A 20,594-nucleotide genomic window follows, 5' to 3' on the forward strand; every position below is an offset into this window, starting at 1 on the left:
CTAAGGAAGAAGCAGGAATCAGACAGCTCACTCTTTTCTCCCAGAGAGACTCCGTGGCTGTTGATGGGTTCACACTGGATCGATCCCAGTGTGCTTACTTATTCAAATACCAAAAAAATCTATAAGCCGTTCCCCCATTTGATTCTCTGAGTAGAACCAAACTAAAACAGATCTTAACTTTTAAATATCTGATTTTCACAAAAACCCTACAAGTAAGTGGGGCAGATATTATTCCTATTTTCACATGAGGAAGCCGAGGCTACTGCAGATGAATGACTAGTGAACACCACTTGCAGAGACAGGAACTCAGAGACAGTGCTCCTTTCTCTCTGCAAGCAGCTTGTTGAAAATAGAATCCAGATGTTGGCCCTGTGATTTTTTTTTAACAGATTCTTTCCTGAAGTCAAATGTCATAAAAGAAGAAACAGAACGACCACAGCAGGTGTTCTGTCCAAGTGGCCTTTTGCATGTTTTCTGTCATGTAACATGACAGAAAACACACACCTCGAGCCACTGACATGCCTGGATTTAATGGTTTCTGTGTTGATTACTGATGAAGCCCATGGCACACGCCCACCTGCAATTTTCTTGAATAATGAATGTGAACCATGGATCTGTACCCCAGCGGGGATTTGTAGAACTCCATTGCGGTTACAGATATATTAATGTGCACTGAAATGATAATGAGAAAAACCGACCTCCTAAAACAACACTACCTGCTAGTGGCAGGGTTGGAAAGAAAGGAAAAGGGAAGAGGAGTAGAAGGTTATAGGTGACAGAAACGAAACAAGTTTTGAATGGTCTGGACATATAACATGAAAAATTCAGGTCCAGTGAAACACTCCATATGGCGAGCAACAGAACGAACTGTTTTTTGGAACTACTTAACTTTCAGTCAGTGCAGAATCTAGTTAAAACTTTAACTACTTTTTCAGCTTTCACTAATCTGTGCTTAGAGAATACAAATTCCATATTTTTATCAATGGCAATACCATTCAAGAGACTGACAAATACAATGTTTTCTTGCAAGTTACATGGGTTATATAAGAACTCATGCAGCAGAGGGGGCTAAGCTTTGCAGCAACTACACTTTGATTCCATAGTTAAGGGTTTTTCACAGCATAACATACATAGTCAGCATCAGCCAATTATACTGTCATAGGCACTTCTGCCTAAATAAACAAAGTTCCTAGAAGAGTTAGGTAGGCAGGAGCAAATGACAGTAGAGTAGGAGTAGAAAGTATTTTTGTAAATGTGCATTTCCAAGAAGAAGAGAGCATCTGTGACCTTACATTCTGCCAGACCAGTGTTTTAAAGAGCGAACATGACAGGTTTTTACTTGCACGCTTGTAGGCAGCAACAATGTTCGGGTCACAGTGTCCTCATCTTGGACAAGTGCTTCCGAGATCCTTGTGAAGGTCAATGTTCACCATGTGTATTTGCTTCGATAAAGCAATTCTTGGTGAAGGGGGTGCTTACTCATTTAGAAAACCCTTTGAAAGTGTTCATCTCTTAGACTTTGATGTGGGTTTAAGAGGGAGGAAGGGCAGGTTAACAAATCCAAAAAGAGAGATACTGTATGTACCTTCCACTCAGTTGTATCCTATCGGCAAGTTTGGAAAGCTGGTCTGGAAGTCGCCTTTGTTTGATTACTCCCTCGGGTGTGACAGAGACCTCACACAGCGAGTACTGGTCTGGAGTGGCAGTCACAGCAAACTCCCTGATGGCCTGGATGACCACTTCCTTCGCCGTGGTGTCCTTACTGATCATGATGTATCGGCTTTGCTGATCAGCCTTGAAAACCCTTAACACTTGATCTGGCAAGTCTGGAGAAAGAAAAGCTATACATAAGCAGGATGTATTTTAATTTATGGTAATACAATTAAGTAAAGTAATCTGGGGAAAACAACCCTTCTTATTAAAGATATTGCCCCTGGCTGGCATAGCTCAGTGGATTGAGCACAGGCTGCGAACCAAAGCATCGCAGGTTCGATCTCCAGTCAGGGTACATGCTTGGGTTGCAGGCCACGGCCCCCAGCAACCGCACATTGATGTTTCTCTCTCTCTCTCTCTTTCTTTCTTTCTCTCTCTTTCTCCCCCCCCCCCTTCCCTCTCTAAAAATAAATAAAATCTAAAAAAAAAAAAGATATTGCTAAAATTTCACCTCTCCCTTACTATAAGCTGTTCTTCAAAGATAGTCAGTGAACACGCTGATAATCTGCAAGAACATATTGCCCTCCTACGGATAAATAAAAAGATCTACAGACAAATGCAAACACATCAGTACACAAAAGCTGAACACAAGATTGTCAGGTTAGTAGCAAAAAGTAAAAAAAAAAAAATTAAATCTAAAGTTCATTTTCATTATATTGAGAAGTCCATTATGCTGACCTAAAATAGGCTTTTCACTGTATTTGCTTAATATAGCCCAGTAACGCCTGCATGGGATGTATTATCTTCATTTATGAAAGTGAAAACAAGTTCAGAGACATTAGTTTGCCCATGGCCATATCAAAATAGTCTGAAGAATGAAAAAGAGCTGGTTCCAATCATTCTAACATTCACCCTGACTTTGAGCGTCTGACAAACCCACAGCAAAACAAGAGAGATAGCACAGCATTGCCATCACACATCAGAAGGATGGGGTTATTGCAGTAAAACAAAGGAAGTGTGGGCAGTCTCACCTGGAGTAGTACTGAAGTCTAAAATGCGGTGATGTGACTGCAGTAAATCAGGATTACTAGACGATAAGGTTCCACTGACGGGCAATGCAGTCGGGATGTGTTTCGTCTGCCTCAATCCTACGATGCTGTCGTCTTGAGATTGACCAATCCCAATATCACTGAACAGAGAGAAAAATTAGAACGGAAGTAATCAACAAGTTGGAGAGTTTAACTCATCAATATATAATAGACACAGGCCATAAATAAGTTATATTTCACAAAACACACAATTAACATAAAAATATCGATAAATTTGGTTGAAAATTGCAAAAGTAACTACTGCTTAAGGGTATCCAACTCATTCTGCTGTCTTAAGGGCACAGTATGTCTCTCTGAAATCTATGTCTTTTTAATAAGACAAATCGTAACAAATATTAGTAGTTTCTCAGTGCAGAAATAGATTCAAGATAAGCTGTAGTTTTCAATGGGAACAGATTTTGTTTAAGAAGCACACTAAAAAGGACACATTTAGTTCTCACTAAACTGATGGCTTCTGCATGAGAATAATTGTTTTATAATCTGATCTTTAATAAATAAAAAAGATTGAATAATTTTTAAGAAGACTGAATAAAAAAAACATGAACAGAGGGGAAAAAATCCAAACTGCCCCAATTTCCTACACTGCCTTTTCAGAGAACTCAATGATGTCATTATAGAGTCAAGTGTAAATAAACCCTGACACGTTATTTCTGAATTACACAGAGCATGAGAAAGCAGTGGTTTGCGGTGACATTTCTCAGAATCAAAGAAGAGGCTGTGCAAATCCAACGACTCACTTTTAATTCTCTACTCAAATCTTCTAGTTATACACTGAAATTCCCAGAAAAACACTACTTATTATGGATGGCTACAAATTTATTTCCACTTATAAAAAGGCTGTTACTATGGAAACAAGATTTAAAAATATATAAAAATGATTTCTAGATCTGAAAGGTCATTTCCAAAACAAAACATCAAAATAAAACGATATGCCTGCACTCACAAAAAACAAACTAGATCATAAGCAAACGGTCAGAGCTCTGCCTAGTTTCTATCGATACTTTGAAAGAAGAAGAAAGGGAATTATACCGAGTTTGGAATGTCATATATAAAATTAAGGCATTTAGCATCAATTAGGTTTTCAGACATTGGAGCTTGACTGTAATACCAATTATTTTTAATGACTGTGATAAAAAGAGATCTAGGAACATTCTCTCTTAATTTTTTGTGTGAACTAGACATAAGGGTATATAAACAAAGACAAGAGCTTTCTTTTAAAAACAAAAATTAAAGAAAATTTTAGTGTAAGTTCTTTCAAATTAATTTCCATGGAAGCATATGGAGGCATGCACATAAAGACGGAAAGTATTAATGTTCTGAGAAATATTCCAACCTTCATATAGTTAGTTGAATTTTATTATTCAACCATATAAACCAGGCTTTTCTGCCAAAAATATTACAGGTAACATATGACTTGAGACATTACTATGGGCTCAGGCCAACGATACAGCTGACAGGGCCACTCCCAGCACAAATGCCTAAAAATACTAGTATGCTTCAGGCATGCCCCCAAAAGTCTGCCTTCTTAAGAACTGTTTCTCTGCAATATTTTAACACCTAACATGACCTAATTCTCTTCTCTCACCTGTGTCTGTTATCTACAGACATGGGGATAGTCTTGGATTGAAACTACTTTATATTCAAGACAATGTCTTGAATATTCAGAAATGTCTGCCTCTGAACACATCCTCTTGTTGTTGGACCTTTCCAGCTCTCTCATTGTTACCGAAAGCAGTTTTTTGGCCTTTGTTGATTTCAGTCTATTGATTTATTCCCTATTTTCTCTGGACTCATCAGTATCTCTACTTACCTGACAGACAGACCTAAATCCTACAATCCTCTTGTCCCACCCTGTTCTTTCCCCTCTCTTTATATCATTCTGCCGCACTATCCTTGGCAGTCTGCCAGCAGTCTGCATCTTAGGTTACTGGTAATGTCTGAGAGCAAGAGGAAATAACTAAACAAAATAAAACAATTTCTGTAATTGACTAATTCAGTGCCTTTGTCAAAACAAAGAAAATCTTCATAAACATACACTGATTTTTAGAAGAGAAATGTTTAAGTAGTAACCAGTATTAAATCAAGTCTATCATACCAATATACAGATCCTACATTTTACTTACTCTTCTTTTAAATATAATTACTTTTCCTTTTAACTGTATTACAATATGAATTATAGCAAATAATTTTACATAAAATACATAAATGATTCATGTATTTTTACCTACAAAGATGTTTCCTCAGTGTTCTAAATTCAACACATCTAATTATTATCTTTCTTTCCCTTTCTCTAGCTTTTGAATATCTTTCTAAATACACATGGAACAAAATTACACACAGTATTCTCATACTGTGTACCAGCCAACACCCTGTTCTATGAATGGATTAAATCCCAGTTCTGATATGTCACATTTCTATTAATACTTGCCAGGGTCAGGTTGACTTTTGATTTTTTTCCTAAGGTTCATAATTAACTCATGGTCAAATGTTACTCTTAGATCTTTTATTGTCAGTGTGCTGCTAATAATTCTACATCTAAGTACATTTTTTATCTATTTAAAAATAAGTTGTTTTTTTTTAAACATGAAGGTCACTTTCAAAATCAATTTCTGTTTTTTGTAATGTCAGCAGACCTAATCCATGGCCCTTTGGAAACTTATTCAATATGAACACACTCTCAAGTCTATAAATAAAACCATCACACTCATTACTTATCATGAGAATTCTGCTGTAGAAGTCTTTTGTAGCTAAATCAAAACCACCAATCATTATAATTCAATGAAGACAACACAAGTTTTATGCTCAGCCTATCAGTAGTATATTCTACACCATATCTCTCCAATCTGTGGATGAAAATTTTACCTGAAATGGAATTTAAAAATAGAAATGCTTGACACAATCCTAAATGTCTGTATCTACTGCTCCTTTGTAAGATGCATTAAATTATCAAAGAAAGAAAATAAATAACATGTTTTCAAGTTACCTTCAAGAACTGAAAGCAGGAAAGAAAGGAAAAGAGAGAATGGCAAAGATGAACAGAAGCAACAGGAGCCAACAATGATTTGGTTGGCAAAGAGAAGATGCTGATGGTAGAGAAGATACCGAAACAAAGACACAGTAGTAAAAACACCTCCCAATCACAGGGAAGACAGCAGCAACCACACCATTACTTTTTTTAAGTCTAAATGAGAAATAATTAAAAAAAAAAGTTCAAATGAGGAAGTGCTAAATGCTCTCTAATGTTGTTGGGATGGGCAAGTAAGTAGCAGAAACTGAATTAAAACGAACTTTATTAATATTTCTTCTAAGATAGTTCAGGCATAAAAGCTTAAAACCTTTTCTAGACTCATGTGACTGAATATTAACTACATCATTACCATTGCATATTATTGTAACTCACAGAAATAACGCACACAAAATTTACACAGACACTTACTTGTATGGTTTCTGTGGCAAGATACTGATCCGAGTCTTGTCGAGTATCTTCTTTAGCTTGTTCCTGCCTCCAACAGTGTTGGCTTTACTCTTTTTATTTACTTTTTCAAGTCCTATCACTTGTTCTACATCTACAGCCAGATCCGGAATGGAGTAGCGGCTGGCCTTTTTGATGTCTCCAATTTTAGGAAGGTGAGGGGCACCATTTCTTTTCTCTTCTGACAGTCTTGTTAGAAGTTCTTTAAATACTAAAGTGGAAATAAACACGACAAAATGTCCATTATAAGAAATCTGAATAATTCAGAGGCACATGTATAACTTGGAAACATGAAAAGTACAGGCTTGAGCTATCAAAACTGTAATCCCATAGGAAAACACCACTCCAGTGAATGAATGACAACAAGAATCTGCTTTATAATGTTGCTCTTTCATTCCCACTCAGTGTGCTAAATGTCCAGTATGTTCTTTAAATGTCTAGCTATTTAAAACATCTATGAATAAAAGCATTGCTAAAACATAATTTTTCTGGTCCTCACATCAGTAGATTCTGATTTAGATCTAATTACATACTTACCTGATTATGTATCTATGCACTGTACTATAAATATTTTTATTCTTACAATGTTTGAAATATTACTTATAAAAATGACCTTTTTATGACTGTGACATAAATGTAAAATGACCAAAATAAGAAAAATAAAAGTTTGCAAAGCCCTGGCATGAATGGCTCAGCTGGCTGGACATCTTTCTACAAGGTGAGAGATTGCCGGTTCAACTGCCTGTCAGGGCACATGCCTGGGTGCTGGCCGGGTCCCCAGGTGGGGCTCGTGCGAGAGGCAACCAATGGATGTTTCTCTCTCACATCGATATTTCTCTCCCTTTCTTTCTCCCTCCCTTCCTCTCTCTCTAAAAATAAATAAATAAAAACCCTTTTAAAAAGCATGCAGAAACACTTACCAAATAAATTGGTTTTCACAGTGATAGACAAATGTGTGTTATTTCTAAGAATTTCCATGGCTTTTGACAGCTGGATATTTTCAAAGTTTTGACCATTTACTTCTAATATCTACAAATAAAATCATATAATTAATTTCGATGTCCCAATGGACTGAAGAAGAAAAAAAAAAGACACCAGCGTTCACCCTCAGCGTTTGGATTTAGAAACACCGCACCTGATCCCCTCGTTTCAAGCCTGCTTCGGTCGCTTTGCTGCCCGAGTCCACGCTGTCCACGAAAATTCCAAATCCCTTCTCGGAGCCCCCGAGTAAGATGAAAGGCAGGGGAGCTTCTCGGGAGGGTTTCGTTAACGTCATGAGTCTTCTTTTTGCTTTAGCCGCACAGGCAATATTTAACAGCCTTAGATGCCCACCCATTTTCTGTAAGAGTTCAGAAAGAGTGGTTGCAAAGACAGGCTGAATAAAATGAACTTATAAGTGTCGAGAAAAATCACAATTATTACCTCTCTTTCCAGATTATTTTCAAACTCTTCTAGAAATCGAGTCATCGCAGGATCTCCTTCAAAGTCATTGAAGTGATTATTTACCCACAATAATACTACCCGTGTAACCTGAAAAAGGAATGATTTTCAAAAAAATTTAGTGCTAAAAATTTTCAGTTAAAGTGATTTCAAATAAGATACCTAACGTACAGCTTAAGTAGTAACAATGAACAAGAAAATAAACGAAATGCAAAACTCTCAGCAAGGATTTTATTCATAAGAAAATGACCTTCTAAGAAATATATTTATAATTTGATTACTGACTTGACGCTGTTTTGCCAAGAAACATTTTGAATTTGTGAAGGATGATAATAAACTTACATCTTACCTACTGTCAAAATCTATTTGAAACAGGTCACAATAAAAACAAAACTATAATAAATAAATATAAGACAAAGAAGACAGAAATTTAAAAAAAAAAAAAAACAATAAAGGTAGAGAGTAGAATAGACAAAAGGAACAACTAGGATTGAGCCCAGAAAGATCTACAAGGGAACAGGTTATAAGAGGAAGGAGCTAGCTGGGAGTTACATAGTATTTGTTAACATTAAGATTCAGAAAGCTTTTAACACCTGTAATTCCTCAGGAAAAATGAATAGCCTTTTCTCACCCTACACATGTGTATTCACACAGCCGTGCACCTTTGCAGAGGCCAATATACACACTCACTGATGGGGAATTTTTGTGTGTCCAGCAAGAACTGTGTGACACTCATTAGACTCTAAGTTCCATGAGGACAACTTTATGTCATGTCCTCAGTGCTTCCTTCATAGTTACAACAATGCCTGGTATAAACTAAATGCTCAATAAAATTTTATTAAATGAAGTGAATATAACTGCATCTGTCAATATAAAAGTATTTGTTTTCTTTTATATGTGTTTAGTTTTGTAAGTTTGAACAACAATATAAAAGGAGTTTTCCATAGAATAGTTTTCAAACATTTAAGTAACCCCTTAAAATGAGAAAATTAAGCATGCTATTCTAGCAGTAAAGAAACAGAGAAGATGATATAAAGTTAATTTGTAACTAGTTTATATTTATATCAATTGTATGTCATTTACTATCACTACTGCCCAATTTTTCAAATTTAGGAAACATAAGATGATCTCCCTTAAAACTATATCTAATACTTGACCTTTTCATAAAATTAAAATTTTGCTACTGAGAAACCAACTTAAAAGTCTACTAGCCCTATGACACATTAGAAAAACAAGACTCATAAATCATAAATTGAAAACTACCAGCTATTACCAACAGCAAACAGCCTTTAGGATGTATCAAGTTGCTGGCTCTGAGCCAGGCACTACATAGAGAACTTTACTTCTATTATTCCTTTTCATAACAGTCCCCCAAAAGATGCTATTTATTTGCAAATAAACAAGCGTCAGCAGGGTCCAATGGCATATCAGGCATATGGCAGAGGCAACGCTCAAGTCGAGTTTTTATGGCTCATGACCTTAGCTGAGATCTTTTCTGGGCTTGTGACTCTCGAACCATGAACTGAGGAGCCATACTGCCTGAATGATTTCTCGAAGGCCACAGGACCAGTTAGTAGTAGGACCAGCACTAGAGCTTGGAGCTTTTCATATAGTCTCCTGTTCTGGATTTTGCTACCCTGCCTCTCCCAAGTCTGTCTCACGTAACTCAGAGTGCACACGGAAAGGGGACATGAATACAGACTGTTAACTCACAAACCTCATAAGACTATGTGGTTTATCATCTAATCTAGCCTTGACACAGCTCTCAAGAGGTGGTAAGAAGAATCAGTTGAGAACTACATTACTGGGACCTACCAGCCAGCAATGGTTGTAATGAGATGCTGCTGTGGTGCTAAAACTGTAATTTTTATCTGGTGCACACTGACCATTTATCGAACTCGAGAATGCTGATTCCTATGGAACCCAGGGTGTTTGGGGGTTATGTCTCAACACATTCCCAATAGAACTAAAATTTAAACATTTGTTGGACAATTTACTAACCTTTCCATTAAAAAAAAAAAGAGAGAGAGACATTTCTAGGACTGAACCCAGAAACCTTTAACAAGAACTAACATTTGTATCACTTTTGCTTAAAAAGTACACTCTCTTATTCCATTAAAATAATTTGAACATAAATGGCACAACAAATACACATATATTAAAGTATCTTTAAGTTTATATCTGAATATTTCATATTTAAAAGTCAAACCAGAATGTATTTTCCAACCTTATCCCTGAGGCTCGGGTCATTGAACCACTCCAATAACTTTTTGCCCACTTCCATTGGGCTGGAAAGAAAAGTCCTGTAGGTCAACAGGAAGTCTTCTATGAACGTTGGATCCACCACCGAATGCTCTTCCACCAAATGCATTGTTAATCTTTCTGAGGTGCCCTGTAATGATGAAAACGTTTGATCACTGTTCTGCATAAATAGCATCTATGTGGTACCCCAATTTTAAATTTTCAACCCACGATGAACTGGGTAGTGATAGATATAATAATTAGTAAAGCTGCCATGCATCATACAAAGATTTTTTTACAACTGATGTGTTTTCAGAGACATTATGCCTGAAAATGGGGTGGGGAAATCGAAAGTTGTCGTAACTGCTATGACCAAAAAAACAGAGCCGTATCTGTCTTACCTTGATGACGATGTGTCCCTTTCTTGTCCCCGTTCGATCAAGCTCTCGGTGTTCTTTCACCATAACAATTTCTCCTTCCTCCTCCACTTTTTGCATGTTCTTTTCTACTTGGTTGAGAATACGGCAATAATCTTGCTGGGCAATGCAGACAAACTGGAATGAAATATAAGTCACATGTTAATGATAAAGTGCTTGCAAGAGACCTAGCACTACTAATAATTCAGTGTTTTAATTATTTAACTCTGACATTTTTCTATGTCTTTCTCATACTTTCTAATGAGTGCAGTAATGAACCTTAATCATCATTAATTCTCTACTTTTTAATGTATTTCTTCCTTGGTCAAAAAAAGTTTCATTTTTTACAGTATTTATATCTTTTTTATATTAAACATCCTAACAATTAAAAAAATCAGATGACAGAATCAGGTAAGTCCTTTCTCAAGCACCTTCTTTGGCAATTAAAAAACATTCCAGGAGGGGAGTAGAATCTTAAGAGGCTAGATATAAAAAACATGATTGCCATTTAGCTGATTTTAAAAGCTGGAAAAAATATTAAAAGTAACATTTTAAATAAAGATGGTTTTAATAAAAGACATCGAAATTCCATGCATACATAGATATTAGAAATCTGCTAATTATATTGATAAAAAATTATTTTAGAAAGTCTGTTCAAATAAAGGTCCACAAAACAAGGCACATACTTGTTTCACTCAAGTTATTATTCCCTACAAGTGGGACTGTGGTGGTCTGCGCCCTTAAAGGAACATACACATCAAGTCATCACTCCTCCGTGCCTCCAAATATAAATAATTTCAGGGTTTGGGGCAAACCACTTAGTTACATTTCTTATAGCAGTTTTAAAGAAAGTTAAGAATGAATTATAGAAATCACTTATTACATAAATTAACCAAAGGCCACTGTCACCTCTGAATTTTGAGTGATTTATTCTTATTTAAGAAATCATTTGGGAATCAAAAAGCGTGGACGTTTCTTTTTATGTGAAAAGATTAAAGAAAAAAAAAAAGGAGATGGTTAAATCACAGCATATGTAAAATATGAAACAGCCATCCAAAATCATATTTTCATAGGACATTTAGAGTTGTGGCTTAATGTTCATGATATTATATTAAATATTTATTAGCAGTGAAAAAATCAAATATTGTAATATTTATAATGACATCTTCATTGGTATACTACAGTAACCTTATAGAACATTTATTTATTTATTTATTATTGTTTATTCTATTACAATTGTTCCAACTTTCCCTCTTTGCTTTCTCCACCCACCACACCCCTTGCTCCCACAGTCAATCCCCACACTTAAAAAAAATATTTTATTTATTTTAATTTATTTTTTTATAGAGGGGAAGGGAAGGAGAAAGAGAAGGAGAGAAACATCAATGTGTTCTTGCCTCTCACACATCACCACTGGGGACCCAGCCCACAGTCCAGGCATGTGCCCTGACTGGGAATCGAACCGGCAACCCTTTGGTTCGAAGTAAGGCCCATGCTCAATCCACTGAGCTACACCAGCCAGGGCAATCCCCATACTTTTGTATGTTCATGTCCATGGGTCAGAACTTCCTCCATTTATCCTCCAAATCATCCCGTAAGGAAGGGACTACTATTATCCTCATTGTACTGATGAGGACACAGCTGTAACATTAGCATGCTGATTTGCCCAATGTCTCATAATTACATATTTGCTAATTTTAAGAAATTGTGTATCAAAATCTTGGAAGGAAATATAACAAAATGTTAATAATAATTATTATGTCTGAGCAATGCAAATTACAACTACCATATTTTTCAGACCATAAGGCGCATCCAAGTTTTAGAGGAAAATAGGAAAAAATTTTTGAAGTAAAAAATGTGGTAAAATATTTAATAACATAAACAACATAGGCCACGCCCCCCCCTCAACAAGCCAGGTAAGCTACATTCGGACTATAAGATGCGCCCCCTTCTCCCAGGAGCTGGAGAGAAAAAAAGAGGGAAGAAGAAAAGGAAGAGGTGCATGTGTGGAATGGAAAACCATTACCAGTCATGTGGTATCATAAGGATGGTCTGGTCTATATCACCTAGCCCTGCCTTCATCCTCCAAACCAAATGGCATTAGAATACACTGAAAAGAGAGAACTCGAAGAGGAGCATGCAGAGAAGGGATCTAGAGCAGACACAACCTTGAATATATCGTGGGATCCAATAAACAGAAATACATGTTAAATTCAATCCACTCACTACTGTGTCCTTAGGCTCAACTAGGTATAACATAACTCAGTATTAGTTTTCAGAATCCACTGAAATGTAAGAAAATGAAATCCAATCTTAAGCAAAATTGCTTCTTCTTGACAAAGAGAACACCACCACTTTTGTTGATGTCCTCCAATACCTGTCAATTGCCTACAATGTACTCAGTAGAACGACAGCAAAATATGAAGGCCATTTTATGGATAAATGAAAATATGATCCTCACTGTTCTTTACTTCTCCCAACAAGAGGATCATCTAACATTTATATTTTCTGACAGATTTGTCACATTTTAACAGAAATACATGAATGCACTATTTCAAGCAAGCATTTGTACCAAATGGTTTAACTTCATTCTCCATCCTTGTCCGGCCTGACAGATGGGTTTGTGAAAGTACAGGAGTGATTCCTGAAACCCCTGATTGAACATGTTCATTTTACAGTGGCTTGGCATGAAGTGGAGAGGAAGAAAAAGACTTGCTCTTTGTGTATCTGTGAACCTTGATAAGGAGCTATAGGAGTCTAGGTGTCTTAATCGGAGTTTTCTTCTGGCGCCTACCATGCTGACTGTCACTCCAGGTTTCCTACCAATTCCTCATCCAGTAAATAGGTGATATGTTCTTCCCTAACAAATACCTCCTCTCCCTTTCCCAGACTCACATATAAATATTTAATGTTACCAGGTACATTTGACATTACTTAAGCACTCTGTAATATTCAATCATGTTACACTTTGATCAATTATTCTGAAACATCTCTGTGCCTCTTAAATCATTTCTGTCCCATGATTACAGAATTCTAACCATAGGGTTGGCCAAGTGAAGGGTGTTAATGTAATACCTGAATTCTAGGAAATAAAAGAACTCTACTTGACTTTTAAAGGCAGAGACTCGGACTCGAATGTTCTAGCAATGTGGATGTGTAGAATGGTTCAGGGACAGATTAGAGATAACAGGATAAGAAACATTTAAAGTTTTCTAGTTTGCTCTGACTCAGTTTGGTTTTGTTATTTTTGAAGCGTAATTCCAGAGCTGAGCTATCACTTACGATTGCTTTTCAATACACATTTCCAGGCCAAATAAAGACTTCAAGATTTACCTACCATTTTGTTTTCCTATATTGTTCAAAATAATTGAGAGTTGACTATATTTAGAATGCTTTTCTGCCATTACATATTCAAAACATTGAATTCATGGCCATTTTTTCCCTCTATAGTGCTCACTGAAAGAATTTTTGGGCAACATTATTTTGATTCCCTTAGTAAATGATTTTATTTATACCCATGGTCATTTTTCCTTTTAGTGGTAAAAAGCTTAAAATGAATGCATAATGAATACTGTTTAACATTTATCAGACCCTATAAAAATTCAATGATGTTCTTTTGAGAATAAAGTATATTCACATGTATTTCAGACTGCAGACTAATAAATACACCGAGGATTTAACACTCATTTGTCAAAGTTAAATATTCTGCTTTATTTACATTAAAATATTTTGCCTTTCAAAGAAACTTGTAAGACAAATTATAAACCATAACAAAAGCATCTTAAATTTACTTCTTGCTAACATAGATGTTACTAGTTATATTAATCTAATTAAACTTCACAAATAGAGTATTTTTTCTAGTCTTTAATTAAGTGCTTTTAAATAATGAATATACCATAATATCAGCACTGATATTTCAAGTATTTTCTTTATATTAGCAATTATTTTTTTTACTAGCAAGTTTTCCTACTGAATCATACTAAGATTACTTCTGATTCATACTTCTAAACTTAACTTCTTATCTTGTATATATTTAAATAAGAACACTGCATAACAGTATCAGATCATCTTTTTTTATTTTTTAAGATTTTATTTATTTATTTTTAGAGAGAGGGGAAAAGAAGGAGAAAGAGACGGAGAGGAACATCAATGTGTGGTTGCTTCTCACACACCCCGTCCTGGGGACCTGGCCTGCAACCCAGGCATGTGCCCTGACTGGGAATCAAACCCGCAAGCCTTTGGTTCACAGGCTAGCACTTAGTCCACTAAGCCACACCAGCCAGGGCAATCTTTATTACTCTACTTATAATTTCTTTTTTTTTAAAGATTGTATTTATTTATATTTAAAGAGAGGAGAAGGGAAGGAAAAAGAGAGGGAGAGAAATATCGATGTTCGAGAGAAACACTGATCAGTTGCCTCTGGCATATGCGCCAAACGAAGGCTGGGCCTGCAACCCAGGCGCGTGCACTGACTGGCAATGCAGCCAGCGACCTTCTGCTTTGGGGGATGGTGCTCCACCAACTGAGCCTCGCTGGTTGAGGCATAATGTCTGTTGATAATGGGAGTTTTTCTCCCATATAGTTTGATGAAATTTTAAATAACTATATCTAAAGAATACTTTTTAAAATGGAAGATATTTATAGAACATTTAGTTTTGTATAGTTCAAATAACTTTAAGGGAGATTTATTTTTTAATTTCCTCGGGTGTGGTAACATTAAAGCAGTAAAAATACTAAAAGTAATAGTTCTACATTAAAATATTACTTATAAATCTAAAAGATGACCTATTTATACAGATAGAAAAATCTTACCACAACTGCACATACGTGTTCTTTATTAAACATACTTAAACATTTTTAATGATATTTTATACCTGGCAGTCATCCACCTTTGTCCTCATTACTCCTTTCATGTACTCTTTGTCCATGGTAGGAGAGACACCAAAACTATTTCCCATACATAGTATTTCTGCTTTTCCATCTGGATAAGTCACTTCTACAGAACCATTCAGAATCACTGACCAGGAATCCAGCTAATTAAAAAAAAAAAAAAAAAAAAAAAGAAGAAAGACAAAGCAGAAAATAACATCACAATCATGTAGCTGTAAATGCTAGAATGGTCCCTACAAATGATGGAAGAAATACATAAAGTTAACTCTTTAGCAAATTCACAGAACCAGGAATAAAGCACAGCCATACATATGTCTGTATCTTCCTGTCTAGCACAGGGCACACATCATTCCACTCTCTTAATATGACTTTTGATACTCTTCTCTAAAATGACATAAAGGAAAAAAATCTCTTCTGTTGCTTAAAAACATATGTAGTGAACAAGAAAAAAATGATCATTACTGCCTCAGTAGGAACATCCGTTTCTTCTGACAAAAAAAAACACACTATATTGTGAACATTTAAATTAAAAAAAAAAAACATGTAAAGTTAACACAAAATATCTCTATTAATGTCTTTCAAAAATTTTAAGTAATTGAAAAGGAAATGTGGATCTGGAATATTCTGACATAATATGGAGTGCATCATAATTCTTGACTTACTCAAACCTGTCTATTGTTTAAGAATTGGGTTTTTGTTCAGTTGCTCTGTTGAAAAGACCTCAAACAGCAACTTTCTAGGTGGTAGAAATATTTACTAACCTCTTCACCATCATTTAACACTATGGTCCCCGCTCTTTCCACCACTGCAAAGACCATCACAGCACAGAGTTCGCGTCTCACCGACATTGTCATGTTGGCAAACGCAGGCAACTGGTGCATAAATTCCAAGAGTTGTTCTGAAAAACATGCACATTCAGTGTAAAAATCACATTAAAAAAAAAAAAAACAACATGCAAGCAAAAAGAATGCTCTAGGGTTCTTTATTTGAAATGTCCTAACAATTCAACCCATTGAAAAGTACAATTACTTCAAGTATCTGCAGTACAAGTTGGGTTTTTCACAGGTCTACAAAGAGTTCTGTCATTACGGAAATGGTGACATATACTTGTTGTTTCAGGAGCAATAGTGTACACTGTTATTCAAATTCTAATGGGAATGAATATATTAATAATCTTCAAATGGGAAATTTCTATTGAAAGTGAGCTGTGGTCTTATTAAGGTATATTAAGGGTTGAAATCATAAGCTGAAATGAAAGAGCTCTGAGAATTCTCCAAAAGCCATTCCAGTCCATTCCAGTTCTATTCCAAGATTTAGAAACCAAGAATTATTTTCAATGAATCAGACAAATGAATTAAAATTTTATATTACATGACAGATGCAAATGACAATTAACATATTATTTATTATCTCACAGATTGGCACAAAAGAAAGACAAGCCTGATCACTCTAGTGGCGATGCTGTGGAGAAGCACTTATACTTTGGCCAAACTCTAGCTGTTGACAAGGTGGATGACTTCACGGTCTTTTCAAGTCCTGTGGTCTCTATTTTTAATTTTCTCTATTATTAGATAGCTTTACTAATTACTTACTATATTCTTTCCTCACTCTTCATCGTGGCTCTTTGAGGTACATGCTTTCTTTTTCATTACAGAGGGAGGAAATAGGCTCCAAATCCTATAATTAGTAGGTGGCAGTGACATGATTCAGGACTATCTGCCTCCAAAGCTCATGCTGGATGTTACAGGTAGTGATGATGGACAGCACAAGGTATGTGTCAGACATCCTTTGAATACTTACTAGTTATATGATTTTGGGAAAGTTGGTTAATTCCCTTAAGGCATGTTTTTTCTCACTCTTAAAAAGCAATATACATACCTTTATTGGACATTTGTGAGGATCAAATGCAATTCAGATGATAAGTCCTTAGCACAGAGTAAATATTTAATAAATGAGAACTACTACTTTATTGTCTTTATTACTACACTCATATCTTTGAAACTTTTGCTAAGTAAAAATTCCACTTATTTTTCTTGTCACCACATACTGGAACTCTCCCTATGCACATTCCTGCTAGCTATTAACATTTATGACAGATTTTATGTTGTTGGATATAGTTTGTTATTTGCAAAAACAATGTAGAATAGAAAAACATGTTCAATATAGAAATGTATATGGCATATACATATGAATGTATATGACATTTCCAGAAGGTCAGACTGGGTGATTTTCTCTGGTCCAGCTGGGTAATGTCTGCTCTGATCAGACCCTACGTCATCCCTCCTCTGTAAGACTTTTCATGACACAAGGTGGCTACGGTCGTCAGGAGCATATCAATGACAGGTGGTGTCCAGGGACTCTGTCCAACAGGACAGTGTTCTTCAACCTGACCCCGACTAATGTGTCAGGAATTCAATTCACTGCTGCAACCAGCATTAAAAAATACATAAATAAGAAAGAGCATCAAAGCCCATCACTTAGGGGAAGAATGAGTCCTAAGGGTGCATTTGTGTTATACTGTACAATATATTTATTCCTGGGGATAGCAATAAAGCAACTTTGAAACCACTGGAGGAGATGACCCAAATCTATTACATTCAGGAGGTAGGAATCATTGTTTTACAAACGCGCTGACCTTCAGTTTAAAACATAAAGGCCAAGTCATGGTCCTCTGACTAGCACATCACAGCCCTGCTGTTTCCAGCCTGTTTTCTTCAGCTCTCACCCCTCCCCAACCCCTCATCATAAGGCATTAAAATGTTCCCTACAGACCGCACACTTTACTCTTTTTCTTCCCCAGTAATAGGCAAGCTTCTTTGCACGAGCAAAGATTCATGGTCTTAAAAAATATGAGACTAGAAGTTGTCAGAAGTATTTCAATTTTACATAATGTTTAGACAATAATAAATGTCAAACTACTAACAAAAATGATTGAACAATGTGAAGTATATGAACATGAAGTATAAAATACATTTACTAATACTTGAAATAATGATTTGAAGTGCTTCACAGAGACGTTTTTCTTGCTCTTTGCCAGATTCCTACCCCATGAAGTAGGTCATAAAAGCACCTGGTGATACATGAGTAGTGACTAACATTAAAAAAAATACAACAGCATGAAAATACTTGTGCATCACATACAATGAGGATAAATAATAAAGGAGAAAGAAAATGTCTAATAATAGAAAATGTCTATAATTCTTCAGTCCCAGTTAAAAAACTAAAAATAAATAAACGGTTAACCAGATGGCATCTAAGAGTTTTTAAGATTCTCAAAGATTTATTAATAGCATTACTGGTTTTGTGATAACTTCTGTCCTACTACTTACTACACTGGAGGTTCAGTGCAATTAGAAAAGAATTTTTATCACCAATGCTTTTTTAAAAAAGATATAAAATGGAAGCATTTGGCATTAGGGCTCAACATAAACTCTGATCATGCTACAGGGCTCTTAAGAGAGTTAAAGGGATTAGAGCCGTCAAGAATTCAGAGCTTGAAACTGGTTGGTAATAAGGCAGTTTCCAGGACATATGAAAAGAAAAAGCCAAGGATGGGAGAAGCAAACCTTTTTACTTCTATATGGTTTAGAAGAATCTATTTCAATAATACATCAAAGTGACCCATCTTACTCTGCACGGGAATATTGCTGTTTTTGAAAAATATCAGCCATTTAAAAAAACTTTTTCCCCCAGTAAATGTGACGTAATGGAAAATCAAATAATCAACGCATAGACCAGAAACTGAAGTCAATTCAGAAAAAAGCCTATTGGCTTTTGTTTAATTTTATGTAAGAAATAATAGTAATATGTTTTTTTTTTAATCTGTGGAGATTTTTGGTGATACTTGAAGGGGGAAAAAAACAGAAATTCTTTAAAAGGGATCAACATGCTTCTCTACCTCGATGTATCACGGCCTCAAAACAAAAAATTACATGAACAGCCATCCAATCATTGGCCACCTACAGATTACCAGCTGGAGACCAAAAACGAATAAAGCCCCATCCTTCAAAGTAATGAAACAAAGGTACACCTAAGCATCTAGGGAGCACCCCCCAAATTTTAATTCCTGCAGTTTTCAAAATATGGTAAAATATTAGCAATTCCATTTGATTCCATTTCTTGCCACCCCAAACAGACACCATCCTTTCTGTTGTGTGTGTGTAAGTGTAGAGGAACGTGGCTAGAAAGAGGAATCTAAAGAAAACATCAATCATACAAATGTTTGTAGTTCATGGGAAAGAGGTCTGTTTTAACTAAATACCTGAGTGTGAGTTCGATTTAACAAGACTCATGGCAAAAGTAAGGGCTGGAGAGTTCTCACGTGTTTTATTTTGAGGAGATAGAATACAAGGTCTAAGATCCTGGGTAGACCAAACAACACTCATTAGGCCTTATCTTTAACGATAATGGTTTATTATTTTAAATAAAAGTATATTCAAGTCAGAATCATTGCTGCTTGCAAGAGAACTGGTGTTCAAGGAAATGCTATGCACTGCAGAGAGTGTACTGACAAGCACATTTAACAAAGAAGTTAGCTTTGCATTATTTTGTAGGAATCAGCATAGTTCTTACTTTCCAGCAATGTTAGGACAGAAACCTCAGGTATAAAGTGAAAGTCTTACATTTTTTAGGAACGATGATCATCATTTTCTTCTGTAACTACACTAAAATGAACATAATCAAAAAAGAAGATGTATTGGCTCACAAAAGGATAGCTTCCACATCAATCTGTTCATAAGCAGTGTTCAATCTTATTTAAAAAAATGTTATGAGCACGGAGCCTGGATTAAAATGGTAAATTGAACACACTTCAATTTCATTCTCTCTTTAAAGCGGTAATAAAGAGACTTTTAAAAAGAAATTGGCAAAGACAAAGAGAACACGAGAGTGAAATGCGATTTTAGACGCTGGATTTCAGATGAATGTGCGGTATCAGACAAAGGAAGCAAAAGCCTATGTTTTCAGGGGGCAGAACAATTTGCGCTGCAGAACCCTCAAGAGATTTAGGAATTACCCGCACCTTTGGAACGAGGGGTATCAGAGGTGGAGAAAGAAATGGGCTAAAATAAGGAGGAGTTAGAGATGCACACACTTGAGAAGCAGTTAAATCCCTTACTGCAGCACAGACCTAGAGAACAATTATCCAGAAAAGGTTAATGCCGAAGCATTTCTGTACTAGAGGCCATAGGCACAGCTGGCTCCTCTTTCTCACGCCAGTCAATTCTGAGCCCTTGAAACGGGAATTACTAAAAAAGGCTCCTGTTCACTCTACTCCCCAACGTCCAACACCCCCAGTCCCACTTTTTTCTTCAGACTGCAGTAGAGTAAGGACCTATCTGCCTTCTTCTCCACTGAGATGCGAGGGCCTAGAAA

The 20,594-nt window shown here is 35.9% G+C and overlaps 1 protein-coding gene across 13 annotated transcripts in view; it reads right to left on the reverse strand.

The window, feature by feature from the left end:
• Positions 1-20,594, reverse strand: part of RAPGEF2 (Rap guanine nucleotide exchange factor 2) — a 220,039-nt gene that overhangs the window by 17,527 nt on the left and 181,918 nt on the right. For all 13 annotated transcript variants that reach the window (XM_036031948.1, XM_036031949.1, XM_036031952.1 and 10 more), the window contains 10 exons: positions 15,983-16,119; positions 15,206-15,364; positions 10,317-10,469; positions 9,902-10,066; positions 7,657-7,764; positions 7,370-7,573; positions 7,155-7,263; positions 6,199-6,445; positions 2,685-2,842; positions 1,586-1,826 (listed from right to left, as the gene is read on the reverse strand). In XM_036031948.1, coding sequence (XP_035887841.1) covers positions 1,586-1,826; positions 2,685-2,842; positions 6,199-6,445; positions 7,155-7,263; positions 7,370-7,573; positions 7,657-7,764; positions 9,902-10,066; positions 10,317-10,469; positions 15,206-15,364; positions 15,983-16,119 — 1,681 coding nt within the window. The remainder of the gene's footprint in view (positions 1-1,585; positions 1,827-2,684; positions 2,843-6,198; positions 6,446-7,154; positions 7,264-7,369; positions 7,574-7,656; positions 7,765-9,901; positions 10,067-10,316; positions 10,470-15,205; positions 15,365-15,982; positions 16,120-20,594) is intronic.

Source organism: Phyllostomus discolor, chromosome 8 (genome assembly GCF_004126475.2).
Source record: "Phyllostomus discolor isolate MPI-MPIP mPhyDis1 chromosome 8, mPhyDis1.pri.v3, whole genome shotgun sequence".
Classification (NCBI taxonomy): domain Eukaryota; kingdom Metazoa; phylum Chordata; class Mammalia; order Chiroptera; family Phyllostomidae; genus Phyllostomus; species Phyllostomus discolor.